Consider the following 23,726-nt stretch of genomic DNA (forward strand, 5'->3'; position numbering starts at 1 on the left):
ATACACAGATCAATCTAAATGTATTATGCTAAAAATTTTTTTTCTAACTAAACTATATTACGCTAAGTGAAAGAAACCAGAATGAAAGCTACATTCTCTATGGTTCCATTTATAGCACATTCTAGTAAAGGTAAACAGTGTTTTTCAGGAGCTGGGGTTAAGGGCATGGACTGATTATAAAGGAACACAAGCAAACTTCGTGGAGTGCTAGGTAAGTTCTGTATCTTAATTATGGTAGTTTATTTTTTAAAGATTTTATTTATTTATTTGACAGAGAGAGCACAAGCAGGAGGAGCAGCAGGGCGAGAGGGATAAGCAGACTCCGCTGAGCAGGGAGCCTGATGCAGGGCTGGATCTCAGAACCACAGGATCGTGACCTGAGTCAAAGGCAGACACTTAAACAACTGAGCCACCCAGACACCCCTTAATTACGGTAGTTTAACAATGATGACATACATTTGTTAAAACTCAGCACATTATACCATGAAGGATGAATATTAATATATATAAATTGTATCTTAGTAAGCTAGGTATTAAGAAAAAAAACTGATAAAAAATTATGCAAATAATTTGTTGCAAACAAACTATAATGGATATGAATTTGTAACCACAAATCCAAGTATAGAACATCATATCTCAATTAAAAATTATTTTAAAATATTCCTTTAGAGTATTCATTTAACTCACACTGGGCATATATACCATTTTGTAACATACCATGGTACTAGCATTAATTTTTATTTCAGTAAAATAATTAAATAAAAATACTGCATCCATTTACTTTTTTCTGAAACCACTTTCATTAGTTTTTAAATGGGCTCAATGTTTTCATGTCCCAAGAAACAATTTTATGTCATTCTTTGTTATAACTAAAAAAAAAAAAAAAAAATCACTCTTATCAAGAATTAATTTACCACTGAACCCTTCGTGGTTGTAAATTTTTCAACTCATTCATCCATTCGACTTCAGAAATCTAGTGAAAACAGCAGTTAAATGGTTTTTATTATATTAAAGAGGTAGGTGTGTGTTTGGAAGTGAGAAGAAGGGTGGAATGTAACTATTCTTGTTGTTTAGGCGGTGAGAACACAAAGCAGTCCCAAACTAAACTCCTCCTGAGTATAATTCTCTACTTTCAAAGCCAGAACCTATTAAATAGTTTAGATTACATTTTAACTCCTTTTAAAAGCAGTTCATTTTCCCCCCCCCAGTTCAGTATACACAGGGACTCTCAATGCCACGGAGAAAACAGCCATTCTCATTTGTAATATCACTAATAGTTTATAAATGCATTTTTACACATATTACCTCTTTTAATTCTCACCAAGACCTATCAGAAAATGTGTTGGAGCTGTTTTTAATTTCCATTTTGTGGATGTCAAAACCCACTCAGGTTAGATTAGTTGTCCAAAGATCACACAAGCCAGTTAAGTGTCAGGGCCAGAATGCGGTTTCGCATTATTCTGTGTATCCATTAGCATCTACTAGTCTGAAGACAGACAACATTGTGGGAAAGCTATACCTAATAATATCTAAAAATATTAGCAATATTTGGTAGCCATTGCGTATATTAAAGGAGACTGAGTAAAGAACAGTTTAGTGACAACTAAATGTGGAATGGTATCCTGGATGGAAAAAAACCAAAGGCCGTTATTTGAACAAGTGGCAAATTTGAACAAAGATGTATATTAGACAATACTATTGAATCAATGTTTAACTTCCTGAATTTGATAACTGTAATGCAATATGTAAGAGAAAGTCCTTGTTCTTAGGTAAAATATTTTAAGTATTCAGGGAAGAAGGGTTATGATGTCTGCAACTTACTGATAGTTGTTCAAAAACAATGTGTGTACAGAGAAATCAAATGGCAAAATGCTAACTGGTGACCTAGGTGAAGACTATACAGTGCTCACAGTTACTTTTTTTTTTTTTTAAAGATTTTATTTATTTGAGAGAGGGAGAGAGAAAGCATGAGCAGGGAGCCCGATGTGGGGCTCCATCCAATGTGGGGCTCCATCTGAGGACCCTGGGTTCATGATCTGAGCTGAAGGCAGATGCTTAACCAACTGAGCCACCCAAGCGCCCTTCATGGTTACTTTTATTACCGAATTTATAAGACTGAAATTTCAAAAAATAGAACTGAAGATAAAAAACATTCATTTTCTTTCAATTTTCTCCAATAACTATTAGACATCTCCAACAAGATCTTTTTTTAAGAAAATGAATAAAAGGGACGCCTGGGTGGCTCCGTCTGTTAAGCAACTGCCTTCGGCTCCAGTCCCTGGGATCAACCCCCACATTGGGCTCCCTGCTCAGCGGGGAGCCTGCTTCTCCTCCTCCCTCTGCCTGCCACTCCCCTAGCTTTGTGCTGTCAATAAAAAAAAAAAAAAAAAAAAAATCTAAAAAAAAAAATTGAATTAAAAAAATATATCCTTTTAAGTGCCTGTATAAATAAGTTAATGCCAGTTGCAATCAGTTATTTGTTGATTTTTTAAAAATAGGTTACAAAACATGACAGCAAACCACACATAATATATCCATAATATATCGTACTTTTTTAGTGCTATGAGAATTTTAGTAAAATTTACATACTGTCCCCTATTTTTAAGAAGCTTAGTATTTGCTAAGAGCAGAAAAAATCCAATGTCCAGTTCTTATGGATCATTAATAGTATTTTAAACAGAGTAAATCTGCTATGAGAGTACACACTTAACTAAATTCAACACATTTTAATATATATGGTTTTACCACTGAATTTTTCTCCCATCCCATTCCAAAAGATTAAAAAAAATGTTTTTATAATCTTAATATATTTCAAAATAAGTGCTGTGAATTTGCACCATGTAGATACTTCAATGAATTCAACCATAAGCCCTCAGGGAAAAAAAACAGGATTTCACTAGCATAGACACCATTGCACTAAATAAACATGCCTTCCCCAAGGAGCACAAGCACAACTAGGAGAAGGGAGCTGTCCAGTTACACATGCTTTTCTCCCTGTGTTCATCTTGCCAAGCTTCATTCCTAGTATTTAAAGTATTTTTGTGCAACAAATCCCCTAATGCAAGCCAACCTCTTCATCTGGTGCTCAACTAAAGAAATTTATTTTTAAAGTTTCTGGAGGAAAAACTAGCTATTTTGCACTTCTGGGAGATGGAATGAATGTATAACATAATTCACGAACACTTTAAGGGATTTTTAGGGGTTATTTTAACTAAAATCTACTTTTTTTGTCATGTGTGCCAACTTCACAACCTAACTCCATCTGAACATACAATTTCAACATAAATGTACTCTATTTCATTTTTTACAGCAAGAACATAACACTCTTCAATGCAAGGAGGACTTATTTATAAAGGCTACATTCAGAAACATTCCTTAAACTCTCTAGGTCAACTCCATACCTTTCTTTTTAGTTACTCCTGAATCCCCCAATCTGTACTTTTTTCTCTGGATTATTATTTAACTTGATCTAACCCAACTTCTATGTTCCTCCCACTCATAGAATCAGTGTGAAAAGAAACTCAGAAATCAGTCTATTCCTCCCTCCAAGCTCATAGAGCTGCTGGCTGGAGACTCCGATGAGTCTCCATGTAACAATAAATCCCTTGTCCTCTAACTAGTATGAATTTCTACAGAAAGGTAATATTTAATTGTACACAGAAGTTCAGAAAAGAAAAAGTTCAGAAAAGACATTTATAAAGCCCAAAATGCAGTGAAACAAAGCATCTCTTTGGCATTTAGAATCTCTGATACTAAGTTCTGAATACTAGTAAGTAGAAGAACAGTTTTAATATTTCTAGATCTCTAGAACATAAGGGAATCCCATAAAATTGGGCCTTTTCCTTACAAAATTTGTTTCTGAATACAATTAGTTTATAATTTTATTCTGATGTCTTATTTTTATCTATATCCCTGATGTTTTATATATTAACTGTTTACTTTGAAATTAAAAAACACACTAAAAAAATTAAATTAAAAACACTATACAGGTTTGAAAATTATTTTTAACAAAAACTACAATAAATTTTTCAAGTTCGATTTCAAGCTTTCAACCTGGATTTTTAAAAAATAAAAAGGTGAAAATAACAACTTTTCATTTTTAGAATGAGGTATAAACATTGAGGGGACCAATCTTGAGATAATTTGTCTAATACCACCCTAAACTAAAGCACAGATGCAGGGGGCGCCTGGGTGGCACAGCGGTTAAGAGTCTGCCTTCGGCTCAGGGCGTGATCCCGGCGTTATGGGATCGAGCCCCACATCAGGCTTCTCTGCTATGAGCCTGCTTCTTCCTCTCCCACTCCCCCTGCTTGTGTTCCCTCTCTCACTGGCTGTCTCTATCTCTGTCAGATAAATAAATAAAATCTTTAAAAAAAGAAAGTTAGTGCAGAATGACATATGAATTTTACCCTAAGATTTAAAGGAGGCCTTTCAGATCTTTGAATGAAAGTCATGAATCAAAGAATCATGATTTAATGACCTTAACTGAAGTGCATAAATTCTTTACAAAATTCTAACTAGCGACGCCTGAGTGGCTCAGTCGGTTAAGTGTCTGCCTTTGGCTCAGGTCATGATCCCAGGATTCTGGGATCGCGTTCCACAACAAGCTCCTTGCTCAGGGGAAAGCCTGCTTCTCCCTCTGCCTGCCACTCCCCCTGCTTGTGCGGTCTCTCTCTCTCTCTGACAAATAAATAAACAATTTTTTTAAAAATGTCTAACTAAATATAATAACGTTGCTGACGCACACTAAGAAAGCATTATTGACTTTTTTAGCTTGCTTAAAGTGCCTAAGTCTGAGCTGACCACTATACCTTCACGGTTAAGGCTGACCTTCAGGGGTCAAACCCAAGGGTTGTGTCATAACTTTTTTTTTTTTTTAAATCACACACCTCTTTGATAATCTAATGAATGCTATAAAGCCTCTTCTCAAAAAATTCCATATATGCACATACATACAAAATTTCATTTTATTTTTTAAATATTTATTTAATCTCTACACCCAATGTGGAACTCTGAACTGACCACCCTGAGATCAAGAGTCATACACTTTTCCGACTGAGCCAGCCCCACATAAAAAATTTTAACACAATCTTAAAGGGAGGAGTCACCATAGAATCTATCAATTCCCCGGGAAATAATTGTTATCACTGATTACATAGGAAGAAAGCCTTAAAACTTAATGCTTTTGGTTTTCATACAGATTCTGATCAGGACAAGAGGAGTCTAAAGATGTTGGTGAAAGCTGTGATACCTTCTGTTCCACGGTACCATAACTGTTCCAAGGCCATAGTAGCCAGGTTCTGCCTATTGTCCAACCGTGCTCTGCAATCCCGAGACACAAGACCCTCTGCCATCTCCACCTCTAGTCATGTAGATCCTGCAAGCCGCTCTGATCTGCTGTAGCTGCTGACAGCCACCCAGCCCACCCTTCAACACCTTCAGTGACACAACTCAATGTTTCAAAAGGCATGCCACAGCAGTTTTAGGCAACTCTCAAGAATTATAAAGTTCCTTTCTAATTTGACTAAACAGGTGTAAACTTTAAATGCTGCCCTACTGAATTTCTCCTCTTTTCACTTACCAATAGGTAACAAAATAGCTTACCATTCTAGGTATCTAATTCTAAAACCAGAAGCAAAAAATCATTTAGCTCTACTTGCACCGAAGAGGTAAGTCAGAATAATGATGAAAAGTACTTTCTACTTGGAAGTCAAAATATGAGAGATCAGTACTGGTTCAGTTCAAGAAAAATGCAAGGTTTCCACGTACACAGCTTGTTGGGCTTCTTTTCACTGCATAAAAAATTAAAAATATTTCAACATTAAAGATTCAGATTATAGTCACTTAAAATTAACATCAGTTCTGTCTGCAAATAGTTTATTCTCTATATTTCTACTTATGCCTGTGATTCTGTAATAAGCAGCTAATCAATGCAACATAAATATAGAAGTCATTACTTATTCATCAGATAAAGACTGCCTTTCAAGAACTGTTAAGTTGTCTCAGTCACCTTCAACAGCTCCTTTTTCACAATAAGAAATATCTCTTATTGAAACCAGTGTATTAATAAGGTCCGTTTATCTTATACAAGCAACTTCTGATGCAAATGCTTGTTTCCTCTGAAAACATAATAAAAAATTATGTTATTTTCTTCCTTAAATCATCCCACACTAAGGCTGGACAAAAAAGATTCACAGATACTTTGCAACAGTGATTGATGTAGTCAAATCAGATAAGAACAATGTTCACCAACAGTTAATTGGATTAACAATAACAGCAAAATCTCATTTTCAAAGGACTACCCGGGGGGCTTGCTTTCCTGGGCCAAGTCTCCATGAGAGCCAAACAATGCACAGCCCTAAGGAAGAATCTACCTTGTAAGGAGCTTCTTTTTGGTCCTTCAATAATTAAACATCCTGTAGACTTACAAAGATCCACCTAAATGAATTCTGCCTTATTTTGCAAATGCCACTGGGGCACTAGTTCCACAGATTTATATGGTAGGTATACAACAATCCCTTGGTTAAGAAATACGTTTCCTGATAAATAAACACTTCTCTACTTTTCCAGAGTGGCTTCAAGAATGACTCCTGTGTCTCAAAAAGACAAAAAAAAAAAAAAAAAAAAAAAAGGCAGTGCCACACATCACCTTACCAGAACTGCACGACATAAAAAAGGCATGTTAAGCTCAGGAAGACAGACCTCTGAGTATAGATGATAAAATCATCTATAAAATCATTTTAGTTGATTCTTAAAGCTGTAAATTATCTAATGCATCACAACCAAAATATGTACTGCAGAATTTTCTTACAGTCCATATTGTTGGTTACCCTATTATTTAAAACGGAGTCAGTTGTAAATCAATGCAGTATGTATTTGTACCCAAGCAAATACTATGAATCTCGATTTAGTTTAATTATGCCTTTTTAGCACAAAATTCTTTCATGAGCTTAATATACAACTGAACACTCGAAATAGCTTTAAATAAGCACAGACTACAGATAGTCAAACACTGCCCCACCCCTCGCTAGAGTGGATGACTGGAACATTTTAATACACTCCATCACGTACTAGTACAGCTACAGAACCTTCCTACTGGAGCCAGAACTTGCACATTTTCCGGTACAATTTATACTTAAAATTTTTTTTGCATCATCCTCAATACCAGATGTCGCCAACATTCAGGTACACTGAAGATAAGTAACTGATAACCACAAGCCCTGTAATTTACCCCTCTCCGCACAACCGCGCACTTTTCTCATTTCTTCTCACTTGAAGTCGCTGAATGTAAAGAAATACGGCGCTCTCGCCAGTAACTACACAATTAAGTTTATTAACTGAAAGGCTGGAATCACATTAAGAAAATTTCAAACAGTAACAACCCAAAACAAGATACAAAGATGAAAAAGTATTTTTGCTTAAACACTGAAAGATCTCACAATTTTAAAAAGTATTTGCGGGATGCCAAGCAAGATTTCCAAAACCCACCCCTCCCCCAGCCGTAAGCCGCCCCCCCCCGCCCCCGCCCCCGCCCCCAGCCGCCGCCTGAGTCTGGAGGTCGTTAACTGGACGCGGCTGGGATGCTACTCACCAAGTTTTTCCACCAATTTGAGCATCACCCCTCCAATGTGCACCTCCCCGGTCACTCTTAGGGTGACATCGCGGTTCAGGTCCGTCACATGAACACTCAGTTCCCACGTCCCATCCGCGTAGCAGCCATCTGGCATCCTTATCCCGTCCAGAGCCATGGCTCCTTCCTGCGAGCACGGAGGAAATGGCTCTCGTAAGCGTCACTCCCGCAAAGGAAGGCAAATCCCACCGAATTCGCAGAGTCGGCCGCGGAGCGGGAGAAGGTGGAGGACCCGAGGGTTTCCGCACGAACTCGGGAGAGCAGCGGCAGGGCGGGACTGCGGGCGGCATTCTGCGTCCCGCGCCCTTCCCGGCGGCCGCCCAGCACTCCCGCCCGCGGCAGCCCTCGGCGGACACGGCGCCGCCCGTCCGCCCCGCGCGGCCCCAGCCTAGCTGCCCTCGCCTAGCGGACCGCGGCGGGCTTCACCTGCCGGCCTGCAGACCGCACCCGGCCCGGGGAGACGCCGCCCGCGGGCTTCACATTCCTCCTCCCCGCCCGCGCTCCCCCTCAGGTCCCAGCCGCCCTCACCGCAGGCTCCTCGCGCTCCCGGCCGGGGGTTCGCGCGGCAACAGGCGCGGGGGCGGCGGCGGCGGGGCCCCCTCCTCAGCCGGCGAAGCGCTGCCTCCCGGCTGGAGCGACTAATGGAGTCCTGTCGTCGCGGCCCCTCGCCTCTCTCCCAGCGCTCCACCCCTCTCTCCCCGCCCCCTCAGTCGGAGTCCGGCTCTGGCAGGGCGCGCCTGCTCCCTCCTCCTCCGCCCCGCCGAGCAGCCCGGAGCGGGTCGGGCCGCCGCACCCACGTCCCTCACTGTCCCCCGCGGCCGCGCTGCGGGCTCGGGGCCGCGCGCGCTCCCGGGCTGGGGGCGGGGCGGCGGGGGTGGGAGCTGCGCGGGGGAGGCGGGGGGCGCCCGCGGCGCAGCAATCTCAGCCCCGCCGAGCCGCTGCCCTTTTATGGAAATGAAGGACCGGGCGTAGGGATTGAATCCAACATCCGGGCTCTCGTCGGCGGGACCTGAGGAGGGGGAGCGAGGGGAGGGCGGACTGCCCTCTGAGGAGGGGAGCGGGTGGGCGGCGGGGCGCTGCGTCCGGCGCTCTGGTCTCCGACTTTGGCGGAGCGCGTGGCGGTGGGTATCTGTGCTTCCAGCGGGAGTAGGGGGCTTGTCCGTGAGAAGCGGCCACAGGAAATTCCCAGGGCAAGGTCGTTTTCGGGGAACAAAGTCCCCCGCCCCCTCCCCACGCCTGGAGCAAGTCCAGAAGTCTCGGGGCGGGAAGAGGTGCCACACTCCGGGAGCTGGAGAGAGGGGTTTGGGACGTAAAAAAAAGTAAATGCCCAGGCCAGCTCCGTGAACATCCCACAAAAGAATGAGAAAGCCCAGAGGGAGGTGAACCACAAAAACTGCTTTGCAAGCAATGTCCGGCACAACCAGCAACTCCTACTGGACTCCCAAGAGTTTGCTTGCGCTCTTAACCCGTTCGGAGGCTCCAACCAGAAGCGAGTTAAATACGCCCTACGATGCTCTTGTTTGAGGGGGGAAAACGCAGTACAATGAGTTTTACTCAGAAACTGTTTCTCCATCCGCTCCAGTTCTTTGTCTTTTTGTTATTTTTACAGGCAACTTAGAACTAACAGTCTACTAAGCCTTTTCGGTGGCTAAACATCCTCTACCCCACCCTCAGCCACACCTTGAAAGAATTTTAATCGCTCTGGAATGGTGCCAGCAGGTAGAAGAACTAAAGAACTCTACCTGTTGAGACTGACTAGGGATAGAAAATGGTCCTCCTGTTTCCCGCTTCATTTCCTCTTCACCCATTTACTGTTGCACTCAATTCAGAAACAGCTAGCCAGGGAACCCGCCTCGCTGGCAAAGGCATGACTTAAAAAGTTTAGGCCATAAAGACTCAGATATCTCCGGTCTCATAAAAGACCCCAGTTTTTAAAGTCTCGTCTTGAACTGTGTCAATTACTTTGAAAAGGAACCTACTGGGCAAATAACCCTTAGTTCATCAACGCAGTTGGGAAACGAGGTTAGAGGCTTCAAGAAAGGGGTGGGACCCATAAAACAGTGAAAGAAAGCAGCGAAATTCAGATGCCAGAGGTCTGGCACAAAAAATAGGGAAAACCGCTACAGTATTTTCAGCTAGTCATCATGGCGAAACTGATGCCTCAAGTCTCGTCTCTCCACTCTCCAATTACTTCTACTCATGGACGTTCCAGATAGTTCTCTTGGAAACAGTATGAACGTCCAGAGAGGAGGGAATATTTGTGTAAATTATGGTGCTGAAAATATATACGAAAATGGTCTTAATAGAACAGGGAATTGCTTGTTAGGGTAAAAAGCTGTTCAAAACTGTACGTGTGCCAGTAACATCACAAGCTGATCCTCAAATATTCAGAGAAAAAAGACTGGAAGGAAATAAACCAAAATGATAAGAAGCTGTCTGGGTGTTGAGATCATGGGAGATTTATTTCTTCTTCATTTTCTACAAACTCCAAAGCTTTGCATTCAGGACTTATCTATCACCACCTTAAAATTCATCCAGCATCTCAATTTCTCTATGCATGCCTTTACGTTCACAATGACGGACACAGCTGATGGAGAAGCTTACCGGATTCCTTGGCAGGATTTTCAGGGGTTTCCTTTGATTTCTTAATATCCCCCAAATAAAACATGACTTCTTTGAGAGGAGGGACTTAAATTCTTTGCATTGCCCCCAAATTTACAAATAGCTTGAAACAAAGGAAATGGAAAACATGCTGGTACCAAATCAATACAAATGTCAAAGAAACAGTAGGTCAGGGAGAAATCTCATTACTAGGGAAATCTTGGCTTTTAAAGTTTATGTGTTTGTTATTTCCACATCTTATCTCAAAAAGATTTGTGGCAATGTATAAGGATGCATAGGCTATGAGATAGCATACATTATAAATGGCACAAAATTAGGGGCAGGAGGAGGTGGGAAAGGGAAGGACAGATTTAAAATGGGACCAGGAATAAGCATTGTACCTTAATGAACTTTGCAAGTGTTCCAGTAAGTTCTGAATAACTACTGCTTCTCAAATATGCCTCTATAGAACCAAAAATATCCTTGTCCTTTCTGAATTTTCCCTTTCCTTCAGACAAACTTGTCGAAGCTAACTGTCATGTCTCAGAAACCCTTTTAACACTCAGTTTCCACAGTTCTTTTCTCACGTTCCAGTGAGTACTTCTGAAAAACCTCCCACCACAGGGCCTACTGCTCTGACTACCGAGCACTTCTGTGAATGTTCCCTACATTTAGTGACAGAGGAGGTGGTTAATATTGTAAATAACACCCCCATTTCTTAACATTTGAAATAGCTTCGTTATAGCATGACAAGAGACTTTGCTATCTTTAGAAAATCAGCAGTTTATGTTTGAGCAGTATAGAGCGCAGGAAGGCAGTGACCCTCTGTTAAGTACCACTGGAGGAATAATTAGATTAGGATGGGTGCAGCTGGTCCCTTCGGGCCTTCTTTTTGAGGATTTCAAGCTGGCGCTTGTTTTGAAGATGAAAGAGGAGTCAGACTCCAATCGCTGAAGCTGGGTTTTTTTTTTCCTTAGTTTATCAAGTGAGGCTTTCAAGTGCATTTCTTAAATGTTTACTTCTACCTAATGTTTTCCAGTGTATTCAGATGTGGAATCTTATCTGAAATCCCCCACTAGAACCTCTAAGACAATGCAATACTTGTGGTACTGACATCATGCTGAAAAGTAGCCGAGAACTCCAGTGTTTGGAAGAACAGCCCAAGCACTGAAAGCAGTAATATCCAAATAAGGTACCAAGCACTGGTCTTAGATTTAGACCAAATGATACCTCACAGATCTGCCGTCAAATGCAGCCCTTGGGCTGGGTAATCCACAGGTTGGCTTCAGCTTTTTCTCTGAGCCTACCTAAACTGCGCTTTTATATTTCTAAAAAGTTAATACAAAATATACCCACTGGGTTTGAAAGAAAGAGATGCTGGGTGATAGGAAAAAATAAGAGGCTTGTGTGAGTGTGACTATGTACGGGTGGCTAAAAATGCACTTAAAACTGCCACATGAGGGGCGCCTGGGTGGCACAGCGGTTAAAGCGTCTGCCTTCGGCTCAGGGCGTGATCCCGGCGTTCCGGGTTCGAGCCCCACGTCAGGCTCCTCCGCTATGAGCCTGCTTCTTCCTCTCCCACTCCCCCTGCTTGTGTTCCCTCTCTCGCTGGCTGTCTCTATCTCTGTCGAATAAATAAAAAATCTTTAAAAAAAAAAAAAAAAAACAACTGCCACATGAGGCCAGCGAGATGAAATGTAATGAATTCTTCCTGTCAAATACCAGGTGAGCAGAATTCTTTGTCCCAGGGATTGCCAAAAATGGAACATACTGGGAAAGCTACTAAGGAGGTAGAAGTCAAGGGACATGGAGTGTGAACTAAGAATGGGAAGGAAAGTTGCAGGGGCCACTGTTTTTATAGAAGTGGTAGTCACTGCAAACAGCAAGAAAAGGACTGGCAAACCTAGAAACAGGGGAGATTTGCTGGGGGTGGGGATGTTTCGACACAGACCTAGAGAAGGACTCTGGGATAGCAATGAAATCTACTTCAAGGAGAAAGAAATGCACTGCTTGTAGTTACCGCTCCAGAGTATAGAAAATTTTCCACAGGAAACCATGCTACGGGATACTTTAAAAACATTTTTTCTTTGATTTAATTTTGAACATCATGTCATCTTGTGAGATATTCTGTCCTTGACAAAAATGTGAAGGGTTCACACATAGGCTCACACAAACGAGGTAGCTAATTGTGTGCTTAGTACGGTGCAGGGCACTGAGACAGACATGTCGATGTTTAACGCGTCACAAGGTCTTAAAGGAACATCTATCTAATGTAGGAGGCTTATATTTAAAACATCACAAAGGATATCCACATGCAAAAAGAATAAATTAGTTCCCTACCCTACACTGTATACAAAAATTAATTTGAAATGGATCACAGAACTAAATTTAAGATCTCAACTATAAAATTCTCAGAAGAAAACATAGGAGTAAACCTTTGTAACCCTGGATTAGGCAATAGCTTCTTAGATAAGACATCAAAGCAAAAGCAACAAAAGAAAAACTAAATTGGATTTTATCAAAATAAAAAATACCTGAATTTCAAAAGACAGCATGAAAAATGTGAAGCAGAATGGGAAAAAATATTTGTAAATCATGTATCATTTAAGGGACTTATATTTAGAATATATAAAGAGCTATTATAAATCAACAATAAGACAAATAACTCAATTAAGATGAGTAAATAATCTGAATAGGCAGTTCTCCAAAGAAGACATGCAAATGGTCAATCAGTACCTGATAAAATGCTCAACATCATTAGGCGTCAAGGAAATGCAAATCAAGACCACAAAGAGATAGCACTTCATATCCACTAGCATGAGATAATAAAAAAGAGACAATAACAAGTGTTGGCTAGGATGTGGAGAAATTGCAGCCCTCATACATTGCTGGTGGGAATGCAAAGTAGGTGAGCTGTTTTGAAAAACAATTTGGCAGTTCCTGAAAAAATTAAATATAGAGCTACCATAAAACCCAGCAGTTGTACTCTTAGATATATACCAAGAGAATTGAAAACATATATCTACACAAATACTTGTACACAAATGTTAATACTAGCCAAAAGATGGAAACCTCCCAAATGTTTTTCAAGTGATAAATGAACAATTGGGTTGTTTCCATCTTTTGCCTAGCATTGATATTTGTGTACAAGTATTTAAAGAAATGATTCATTAAAAAAAGTCCGAAGGGAGAAAAACTATCACTCTAACATCTAAATCGTGAAGTACAAACCCACTATGAGGACTATGATAACCTAACCTCTGAAAGAAGGTCATCAGGGAAGTCATGGAACCTCTTTATGAGGAAGCTAACTCTAACTGGATCGGAAGGATGGAGTTAGGCCTATCGAGAGGAGAAGCATGTGAAATCACAAGGCAGAAGTGAGCACGCATGCTCACCGCCATGGAGAAGAAAGGAAGAAATGCCAAGGAGATGCCCTGGGGAAGAGTGGGCATGGAGTGAGGCCAGCGTAGGTAGGACAGAAGTTTAGATTCTAAGACAGAAAATGGTGAGCCATTAAATGGTACCACCATTAAATGGTGGTACGTGGTAATGATACCATAAAAGCAACATTCAAGTAAGATTCATCCAGTAAAAATATGCATGATGGATTGGAAAAGCTAGGGACTGGAATCCAGAAGGTTGGTTTGGAATCTGCTTGTAGCTTTGATGTAAGAAAAGTAATAGGGATTGGGGGGTGGAAGACTGGTAAGGTAAGTAATAGGGATTGGGGGAGGGAGGGAATTTCAAAAGAGTTATTATCAAAAGCTTTCGAGCATTTTTGATGTTCTAAGTGCTATGCAGAACACTTTAAATGTTCCTCACAACAGCCCTGAGTGTTTATGATTATCCTTATTTAATGGCCAGACAACCGGCATTAAAACCTAGGTCGGAAAAAAGAAGGTCATACATGCCTCAAAGTTTTTATGTTTGGGTGACCAGGCAGGAAGAACAGTGGAGTTACTGAACTGGGAGATGGAAGTAGGGAGGAGCTGATGTCAGGGAGCAAGGGGAAGAGGGGGACGTTTTAAAAAAGAAATACTCGGAACCAAGATGGCGGCTCCCGTGGATCTGGAGTTGAAGAAGGCCTTCACAGAGCTTCAAGCCAAAATTACCGACACTCAACAGAAGGTGAAGCTTGCAGACATACAGATTGAACAGCTAAACAGAATGAAAAAGCATGCACATCTTACAGACACAGAGATTATGACTTTGGTAGATAAGACTAACATGTTATGAAGGTGTAGGAAGAATGTTTATTCTTCAGTCCAAGGAGGTAATTCACAATCAACTGTTAGAAAAACAGAAAATAGCAGAAGAAAAAATTAAAGAATTGGAATAGAAAAAATCCTACCTGGAGCGGAGCGTGAAGGAAGCTGAGGACAACATCGGGGAGATGCTGATGGAAGGAAGGGCACAGTAGGAAAACTCAAGTAGAAGCTTCCTGTCCCCTCCCATTCCTGGCAAGGGGAGAGGGGTCTATGTGGGGATACATCCTCTCTTCTGCCCTGATGGACTTCTTATTTGGATGATCTGGTAACCCTACGTTTTCTACTTCACCCTGTTCCCCTCTCAGATCCCAACTCTGTATTTTTTATCCTGGCTCTGTCTGCCACCCCTGCCCAGAACACTCTTCTCCCCGGGGGGTGAGTCAACAACTCCCAGGAAGATGGGAGCCAGGACAGATAGGGGAGCTCTACCCAAGCCTCTTACTAGTTAGGCTGCTTAGACCAATAAAAGGCATCTGTTTCCCCCCAAAAATGAAAATAAATAAATAAATAAATAAACAAATAAACAAATAAAAATTAAAAAAAAATACTCAACTTGGGGTGAGAGCTGTATTTCCCAGTAGAAACATCTAGAGGGCAATTAGATAAATAAGCCTGGCTATCTTGTGAGAGATTCAGATCACAGAGAGAAATCATTAACAAAGAGGCAAGGCTGGAGATATGGCTCCACCCCCAAAGGAGCCTGACCCAGGGGTAACTAACTGCTCCCCAAGGGCAGACGCGGGAAGAAGAGTCCCCTAAGGCAACAGAGGAAGAGATCAGAGTTGAAAAAAAGATCAGGTTAGTCCAGTGTCAGGCAAGCCAAAAAAACGAAGGAAGGAAAAAAAAAAAGGAAGGAACGAAGAGAAGGAAGGAAGGAAAAAAACATTTCAAGAGGGAAAAGGCGGTCATCAGTAGCCAATGATGCAAAGGAGTCCAAGTGAATAGAGTGACTGAAGAACACAAAGACTGGCAAAAATCATCGCTCACCTTGCAGAGGACAATTTTACAGCCGGCTGAAACAGGTTTCGAAGAGTTCACTGTTTATCAGTGAAAGGAAAGCAAGAACCAGTATGGTAATGTGGGGGTGCCACAGAGCAAAGACGCTTTTTCAAAACAAAGGAGATGGGAGCATGTGTAAAGACTGTGGAACATATAAGGGGGAAATAGTTTGCTTAAACCTAAAACCAAGATGCTTCTGGGATTTGGGGGGTAATTCCACAGTTCAGGGGAAATAGGAACAGCCCTTTCCACGGCATAAGAAATACACACCAGTTTGCAAGGATAGGATTGGGTTATTGGAAGGCTCCAACCATCTTACACAAGTAGAAACACACAGCAGGATACAGCAAATCGTGCATAAACATATTTAAATAAATACTGTTAATATTAGCCAACAAGAGGGTGGGGCTGGCTGGGTTATTGTGCTGTTCAGTGGACGCCCTCACAGGAGGTCAGATTGGGGCCCGGATGTAAGAAAGGAAGGATGTGATTAAGAGATTATTTCAGTACAACTAGGGCAGATTCCAAGGCCCATAAGGGAGAACCAATGGTGACAGCATGATGCCAACGTGCCCCACCCAGCGGTGCTGCTGGGAGTCTGCTGGCCTGGGACAGTATAGCACCACTCACAGCTCACTCTAAGGCCATAGGCCAAGAGGCCATTTCCCTACCGCTGCCTTCATGCAGTCAGTTCCTACAACATACCAGAAACTCTGACTTGCTCAAGTGTTTTCCCTGCTAAGGAGCACACTAGTCCCCTCCCTGATTTTCGGTGTTATTTAGCGTCTAGCTGGTTCCTCCCAATTTTTAGTGGCAGGTAAACGACTGACTCCCAACCCCCATTCTGTGAAATGATCCCTACTCTCTTTGTGCTTTGTATCGCAATGCCCTCTTCACATGCAGAAACCTTCCTAAAACAGGAGTTTCAGTTCCACTGAAACAGCCAAACCAGAAAGTCACCTACAATCCCAGTTGCCCTAGGGCCAACCCAGTCCAACGTCAAAGGACAAAAATACCTTTTACCTACTTGCTCCTAAGAAGGTGCTCAGGTGACAGAGACCTGACTGCAGCTGAACATTGCCATCTGGTGTCTGGGAGGTGTCACTGCAAATCTTTTCTCTCCTTCAAACTGCATTCAATAAATAATTTATTAAGAACTTTAGTAAGCAAATGGAAAAAGCGTCCCTGCACCCATTAAAAGATAAACTTTTCATTTTGGGATCCCATCCTCTCTTTCAGACTGTGATTTTGGAGGTATCCACCCTATTCCCACATCAGAAGTTCTTCCTGCTTCATCTAATTCTCCCCTTCCTTCCAGATCATTACCATTGCTGTATGAACAGACTCCAGCACCTCCATTTAAAGAAAGGAGAAAAAGGTCTCTCTTGATCACATGTATCTCTCCACTACCCGTTCCCTGCTATGGTTTCCAAAGAACACAAAACCACTCAGATGAGATACCTCAACCCTATGCAACGTCTCTACTTCCTCAACCCTAAATTACTTTTTACCTTACCCCCAGATTGGTCTCTGTTTCCAAAACCACTCCCCTGGAACTGTTCTTACAGTCACTAATGGCCTCTGTGTTGCAAAACACATGGTGCTCTCTTTCTAAACTCTCACTCCTCTTGGAGTTTGGAACAGGGCAGATCCTTATTTTTCTTCTACCTCTCTGTCTTCTTCCTGAGTCTCCCTTGCTGGCTCTTCTCCTCTAGCCCATGTCTGAATCCACCGCAGCAGGTGTGGACCCTGTCTGGGTGCTCTGTTCTTCTCTATATGCGTTCTCTCTCTAGCTGATCTCTTCCTACCTCAAGACTTAGGATACTGCCTCTATGCAAATGATTCCCAAATGTCCAGTCCAGACCTGTCTTGGGGGCTCCAGACTTGGAGATCCATGTGTAATAGGCATTTCCAACTAGCGTGTGCAATGTGAGACTGGCTCTCCCCCAATATCTATTCCTGCTCCGGTGTTTTCCATCTCAGTAAATAACACCACTCTCCATCCATTCGCTCAGCCTAAAAAAAAAAAAAAAAAAAAAAAAGAGGCATCAGCTTTACCACCCCTCCCCCCAGCTGTGACTAATTTAACACCTCAGCCAGTGACTAATTTAATGCCGAGTCTGTCTCCGAAATGGATCCGGCATTGATCCACTTCTCTGCATCTCCACCATCACCACCCTAGTCCTAGCCACTGGCTTCTCACTTGGATTATTTATTCAGTAGCCTCCTGAGTGGCCTCTCTGCTCTTTCCCCACCAGTCCATTTCCTACACAGTAGCTAGAGTGACCCTTTAAATGTGCAAGTCACGTTTACTCTTCTCTTAGAAACATCAAGTGTTTTCCATCAGGCCTAGGATAAAACCCTAACTCCTTACACGGCCCAAGAGGCAGCACAGGATTTGGGCCAGCCTACCTCGCTGAGCTCCTGCTCCCCGTCTCTGGTCCTAGAGGCCTCCTCCCTCCTCTGTCTTAGCACTTGCCTTTCCCCTTGCCACCAGCCCTTGCCCTGGCTCTTCCCAAGACTCAATCTTTCTCAGCCCCAACATCATCTCTTCAGAAAGGCCACACATAGCAACCTTTGTCTCCACCCCAAGTTACTTTCTATTTCCTCATCTGCTTTTTTTTCTTCCATAAAACCTATCAAAAATTTGAAATTATCTCATGTGTTTGCTCGTCTCCGTCCCACCCAGTCTTCCCCTCTGCCATTAAAATGAAAGCTCCTCGAAGGGAGAGAACTTCCAGTTGCATTGTGATGACTAGCTCCCAGGGCACCATCAGTGAATGGAGGTCCTTGTGGTTAGGAGATCCATCTACTTCTCTCCATCTCTACTGCCACCACTTTAGAGCAAGCCACCATGGTCTCCCATCTGCCCTCATCTGCCTCATTCAGAATCATATCCCCCAGCACCTAGCACCGTGCCTGTCACATGGCAGGTGCTCAGTAGTTGTGAAATGAATGAAAGAATGAAATGTAGCATGCCAGCTGATACCAGAGGCACATTCCAGATCCATTAGAATCAAGAGTATAAACATCACATATAAGTATTGGTGTGTTTCTCAGGGCCACATGCATATTGAGTAGATGGTGTCTCCGATCTCTGAGCTGTAAATAAGTATATCAATGTTTGTAGGTACTGTCCTCATCTTCGCATGAAAACAGCCCACTTGAGAAAATCAGTTTGAATTCAAGCCATGAGTTTTTTTTTTTTCCTTCCAATATTAAAAAAAAAAAAAAATCAGGGGCACTTGGGTGGTTCAGTCCATTAAGCATCCAGCTCTTGGTTTTGGCTCAGGTCATGATCTCAGGGTTGTGAGATCCAGCCCTGAGGAGGGCTCTATACTGGGTGTGGAGCCTGCTTGGAATTCTCTCTCTCCCTCGCCCCCTCCCCCCACTAAAAAAAAGTCATTCTCCAGTCTTCTCCACTGTCCTCTAACTGTCAACCCTAGCCCCTTCCAAACTAGACTCACTCTTCCCTCCCCCATGACTCCATCTCCTGTTTCCATTGAACATTGAAGTCATCTGGGTAGAAGCCCCTTGACTCATGCTGCAGAACCTTTAATCCTGCCTGCATCTGCTCGGTGCTCTCTCCTCCTTTGCTGCCATGAGGCAGAAGAGACATCTGTGTTCTTACCAAAGGTTAATCCACCTGTGCCCTGCATTCTATTTCCTCCTACTCTCGATTCATAAATGCTCAATTATCCATCTCCAGGGTCTTCAGACCGTCTCAAGTCTTCCCCAACATTTGAAAGACCGGATGGAGGACAGGTCATGTAGTCCACCCGGGACTTCACTGACTCCTTAGTTGCTGTCCTCCCCTTCACAGATAACAAAACTTCTCCAAAGTGTTTTAAGCACTGTCTTTATGCTCACTATTTCCATTTCCATACCCCTCTCTTACTATGGAACAAATTCCATCCTCGTTTCTGCCTCCTGTTCCACTAAAGGGGCTCTTGTTGGGCTCATGAATTACCTCCTTCTCACTAAAGTTGAAAGGCATTTTAAACCCTCACCTTAAAAATAAATAAATAAATAAACAAATAAATAAATAAATAAGCAAGCCCTCCCCTGATTTGATTTCTTGGCACTTCTTAACGCTTTCATCCTTGTAAAATTTCCCTTGTCTCCCGTCACACCATATTTTCCTGGTCTCCCGTTGCTTCTCTCGGACCCTTTTGCTGGCTCATGTTCCTCGTCATGGCCATGATTTGTTGGAGTCCTTGAGGTTCTGTCTGAACCTCCTTTTGTTCTCATTCAGAGATCTCTTTTTAGGGGGCTCACCCAGCCCCATGGCCTGAACACCAGCTACATGTTAATAACTCCCAAATTTAAATCACCAACCCAGAACTTGCTGAGTGTTGTCAGAAACTGGCCTCCACGCTTTGGAGCAAAGCATCACATGGAGACAGAGTTTGGGATAAAGGGGAGCAATAGCTTTATTGCTTTGCCGGGCACAGGAGGCTGCCGCAGGTGACGGCCTTCACAAAACCGCAAGCCCGCGCAGGGGGAGGGGCTGTGGGGCTCTATAGGGAAACACAGGACCTAGCCGGTCTAGACACGCATTGCGTACTTGCTGCCGGCCTCCGCTGTCCTGTCGTTAGGGTGGGACCAGCTTCCTGAAACAAAAGGCTAAGAAGGGAGGAGGGGAGATTCACGAAAGAGAGGAAAAGGCTTACTTTAAAATCGAGCTTCGCGGAAGCATTAGTGCAGCCATTTTGACTTCTGTTCAACTTTGTGCTTTTCAGCGGTTCCATGAGCTCTAGGTTGTATGCCTAATTGCTTACCCCACGTCTCACCTAGGTGCCCCACAGGAGCCTCAAACTCGACGTGCACACAACTCAACCCTGGGTCTTTCCTTTTAGGGTGGCTCTCGGTCCGACTGCACAGGCCAGATACTTTGGAGTTATCCATGATACATTCTTCACCTCTTTCCTCTTAATCCAGCAAGTCCCAATGATCCTTTCTCTTACGTATTAATGAGATCCATCTACTTCTCTCCATCTCTACTGCCACCACTTTAGTGCAAACCACCATGTCTCCCATCTGGCTTTGCAATCGAAACCTCATAGGGGGCTCTCCATACCTGCCTTTGTCCCTCCTAATGTTCTCAATCCGTAGCAGGAACGAACATTCAAACAATGCAGATCTGATCAGGTCACTGTCCTGTGTAAAACCATTTAATACCTTTGTCTTTCTTTTTTTTTTTTTTTTAAAGATTTTATTTATTTATTCAACAGAGATAGAGACAGCCAGCGAGAGAAGGAACACAGCAGGGGGAGTGGGAGATGAAGAAGCAGGCTCATAGCGGAGGAGCCTGATGTGGGGCTCGATCCCATAACGCTGGGATCACGCCCTGAGCCGAAGGCAGACGCTTAACCGCTGTGCCACCCAGGCGCCCCTACCTTTGTCTTTCTCCTAGGAAAAACACCCTAAATCCTTAGCATGCTTCCAAGGCCCTGCCTGATCTCATCCCCACATACTTTGCCGGCCTCATCTTGTTTTCCTCTCTCTCTCTCTCACTCAGCAACACCTTGCAGTTCCTCTAACCAGGCAGACCCTCCAGCCTCAGGTCTTTGTAGAGGGTTTCCTTTACTTAGACAGCTCTAGTTTCCCTCTGACCCTTCGTCTCCTTCATGACTATTATCCTTTAGCTACTAGTATGTAACAGATATTATTGATGCTCTGCCCCAGAGCTGGTGGAGAGCAGTGGTTTTCAGAATGTTGTCCCTGACCCAACAGCATCAGCATCACCTGGGGATCTGTTAGACATGCATTCTCCAATCCCACCCCAGACCTACTGAATCAAACTCTGGGAGGAGGTCCTGCAGTCTGGGTCCTCCAGGTGATTCGGAAGATTTGGGAACCCCTGCCTTATAGTGCTTCTATAAACTTCCTTTGTCTCTCTGCCTGAGGGGAGGCTGCAAGGGCTGAGAATTTAACACCCCTGGAGTGACCCTTTACTATGGAAGGAGGGGAGGTGCTGGATAAATGCCCAGTCCCATACCCCTTAGTAAGACATTCTAAGGGACATTCCACAAAGTCTCTCAGAGAGTCCCCAGTAGGTCTGAGCTCCAGTTACCCACAGTGGTAACTTGCACATTAATGATTTTCCTTCCTTCCTTTCCTTGTCTCACTTCCTTACTCATCCACAGAGCTTTCTGGAACCAGCTCTTCAATAGGTCACTTGTGCCCAAATCCTTATCTTAAGGTCCGCTTATGGGGAGACCCAGACTAAGACATACAATAAGAATCCCCTGTGTGAAGGAAGTTTCCCCCAGGCTAGATCAGCTCGCTCTTACCTGTTCTTTTTCACACCTCTTTGCACCACAGAATTTTCCACAGCATTTCCAATTTATAATTAGATATTTGTGTCCTTCCTTGGCTAATGATGGCCATCCCCACTTTTGAACACTGTCTATTGCACCTGTTTTGTCCTCGACACCTACCAGTGCCTGGCACAAACATAGACATACAGTAAATGTTTGTTGAATGTATGATAATAAATGGATAGTAAGTGTCCTTTCATGCATAACTTGCTGAAGGGCTATCTGAGAAATTCTTAGGTTTTTTGTCATCTACATTTCAACATATTTTTCTTTTACATTTCTTCTGGACTTCTCCTCCTTCCCTTCATAAAGTTCCATTTTTTTCTTCATTTCATGTTTAGGATGATGGCATTCTCTACATAATACTACTTTCTATTAATTTTGTCTGAATTTATCTTTTAAAGTATTTCCTTTCCAGCCAAAACATTTGTCTTTCTATTCTAACTATAGAAAAAACTCCTTTCTAAACAGGATTTTTAATTTTCAAATCACAATATTCCTTGACATCCATCCTCAAAGCCTATAAAGGCTTTTCACTGCAGGCTTCCATTGGCCTTCTCACTTCTAAAGGAGGTGAACATATGAACACATATTGAATAATTTTGCATCTCTGAGATTTAATCAGCTCTCATAAATAATTTAGTTTTGTCTGTGAAAAAGTGGCGATGAGGACACATCCTCCTTCTCACCATACCTGGAAGTCATTGCCCATCTCTGTTGTCTGTATGCCTCAAGAGAGGAGTTTATTTTGTAGTTTAGAGCCCAGATTATTCGTTTGGACTGTTTGTTAACAGGTAAGTTTACTGTATGTTAAAGTTTTGTATCTCTATACCCCCCCCCCCTTTTTTTTTTTGGTGGTAGGTGTACCAAACCTGGGCAGGCTTAACACCTTCCTCTCTTTAATTCCACATGGCTTCCAGAGACTCAGGCCTCTCCTATTTGGGGCAAAGAAATGACACCTCACTTAGACCGCCAGCACAAGCTACATTCTTCAATCCAGCCAGAGACCTCCTCCCTCCTCGTGGGACTATGAAGTGCTTGCTCAGCTATTAAGGAAGTAGAACTCTGTTTTGCTTTTGGCTCTTTCTTTTCATGTGGTCAAGCCAACTGAGTATGCAGGATGCTTGGTGGTGCAGGAGCTGGACAGTCTGGGTCTCTAGCTCAATACACTCAAAATAGGACCCAAACCTTACCTCCAACCTCTAATCAAACACTTGTTTCTTCGGGAACTCGGAACAACAATTTCTAGCTTATGCCTAAAACTGAGCATATGGGTTTTGCTTTTTGGCAGAATCTTTAAAATAAATAATAGAAAAGCCCCAATAAGCCTTCCAGTCTGTCTCCCCAAAACCAGACCAGGATCATTTCCTACATTAGGCCTGCCTAATGTTTTATCTGATTTAATTTTTAATATTTTGGATGATGACTTTCACAATTTCCCTGAGGAGACCATTTCATAATTTAATATTTATTTCTCAGACAGGGATTGTTTCCAATAATGAACCCAAATTTTAAAATTTCATCTTGTTCTCTTGGAGATTATTTCCTCTCTGTGAAAAGTTAAAATTTCCAAATATGGTATTAGTATACCAATAATTTCCCAGTAGGCAATCTTTAGTTCCTTCAAAGAAATTTATACCCCGAACCATTTGTTTTTATTGCTTTTCTGAACACCTGTATTTTTTCCTATCCTTTTAGTATCTGTTCGAACTTATTTTCTACCCGTGGTCTCATTCTGGTTTTTTAGCTGAATATTTTTTATAGTGACTCTTCTGTGGTAAAATACGTAACACAAAATTTACCATTTTAGCTGTATTTAAATACAGTTTAGTAGCGTTAGGAACATTCACATTTCTGTACAACCCCCACCACCATCTGTCCCTAGAACTTTTTCCTCTTCCC

At 42.6% G+C, this 23,726-nt stretch overlaps 1 protein-coding gene and 1 pseudogene across 10 annotated transcripts in view; one reads left to right on the forward strand and one right to left on the reverse strand.

Annotated features, from left to right (window-relative positions):
* Positions 1 to 8,350, reverse strand: part of FERMT2 (FERM domain containing kindlin 2) — an 89,085-nt gene extending 80,735 nt beyond the window's left edge. For 5 of the 10 annotated variants that reach the window (XM_048220028.2, XM_057318526.1, XM_044377620.3 and 2 more), the window contains exons 1-2: positions 8,159 to 8,317; positions 7,592 to 7,757 (exon numbers count right to left, since the gene is read on the reverse strand). In XM_048220028.2, the coding sequence (XP_048075985.1) occupies positions 7,592 to 7,748 (157 nt within the window). In that variant the 5' untranslated portion in view covers positions 7,749 to 7,757; positions 8,159 to 8,317. Of the gene's footprint in view, positions 1 to 5,604; positions 5,623 to 7,591; positions 7,758 to 8,158 lie in introns of those variants that run through there. The other 5 variants (XM_026480366.4, XM_026480365.4, XM_048220027.2 and 2 more) reach the window with 3 other exon arrangements.
* A 5,932-nt stretch (positions 8,351 to 14,282) lies between these two features.
* LOC123000157 (prefoldin subunit 1-like) lies at positions 14,283 to 14,654 on the forward strand (annotated as a pseudogene).
* Positions 14,655 to 23,726: the final 9,072 nt, after the last annotated feature.

This window comes from Ursus arctos, unplaced genomic scaffold (assembly GCF_023065955.2).
Source record: "Ursus arctos isolate Adak ecotype North America unplaced genomic scaffold, UrsArc2.0 scaffold_25, whole genome shotgun sequence".
NCBI classification, from domain to species: domain Eukaryota; kingdom Metazoa; phylum Chordata; class Mammalia; order Carnivora; family Ursidae; genus Ursus; species Ursus arctos.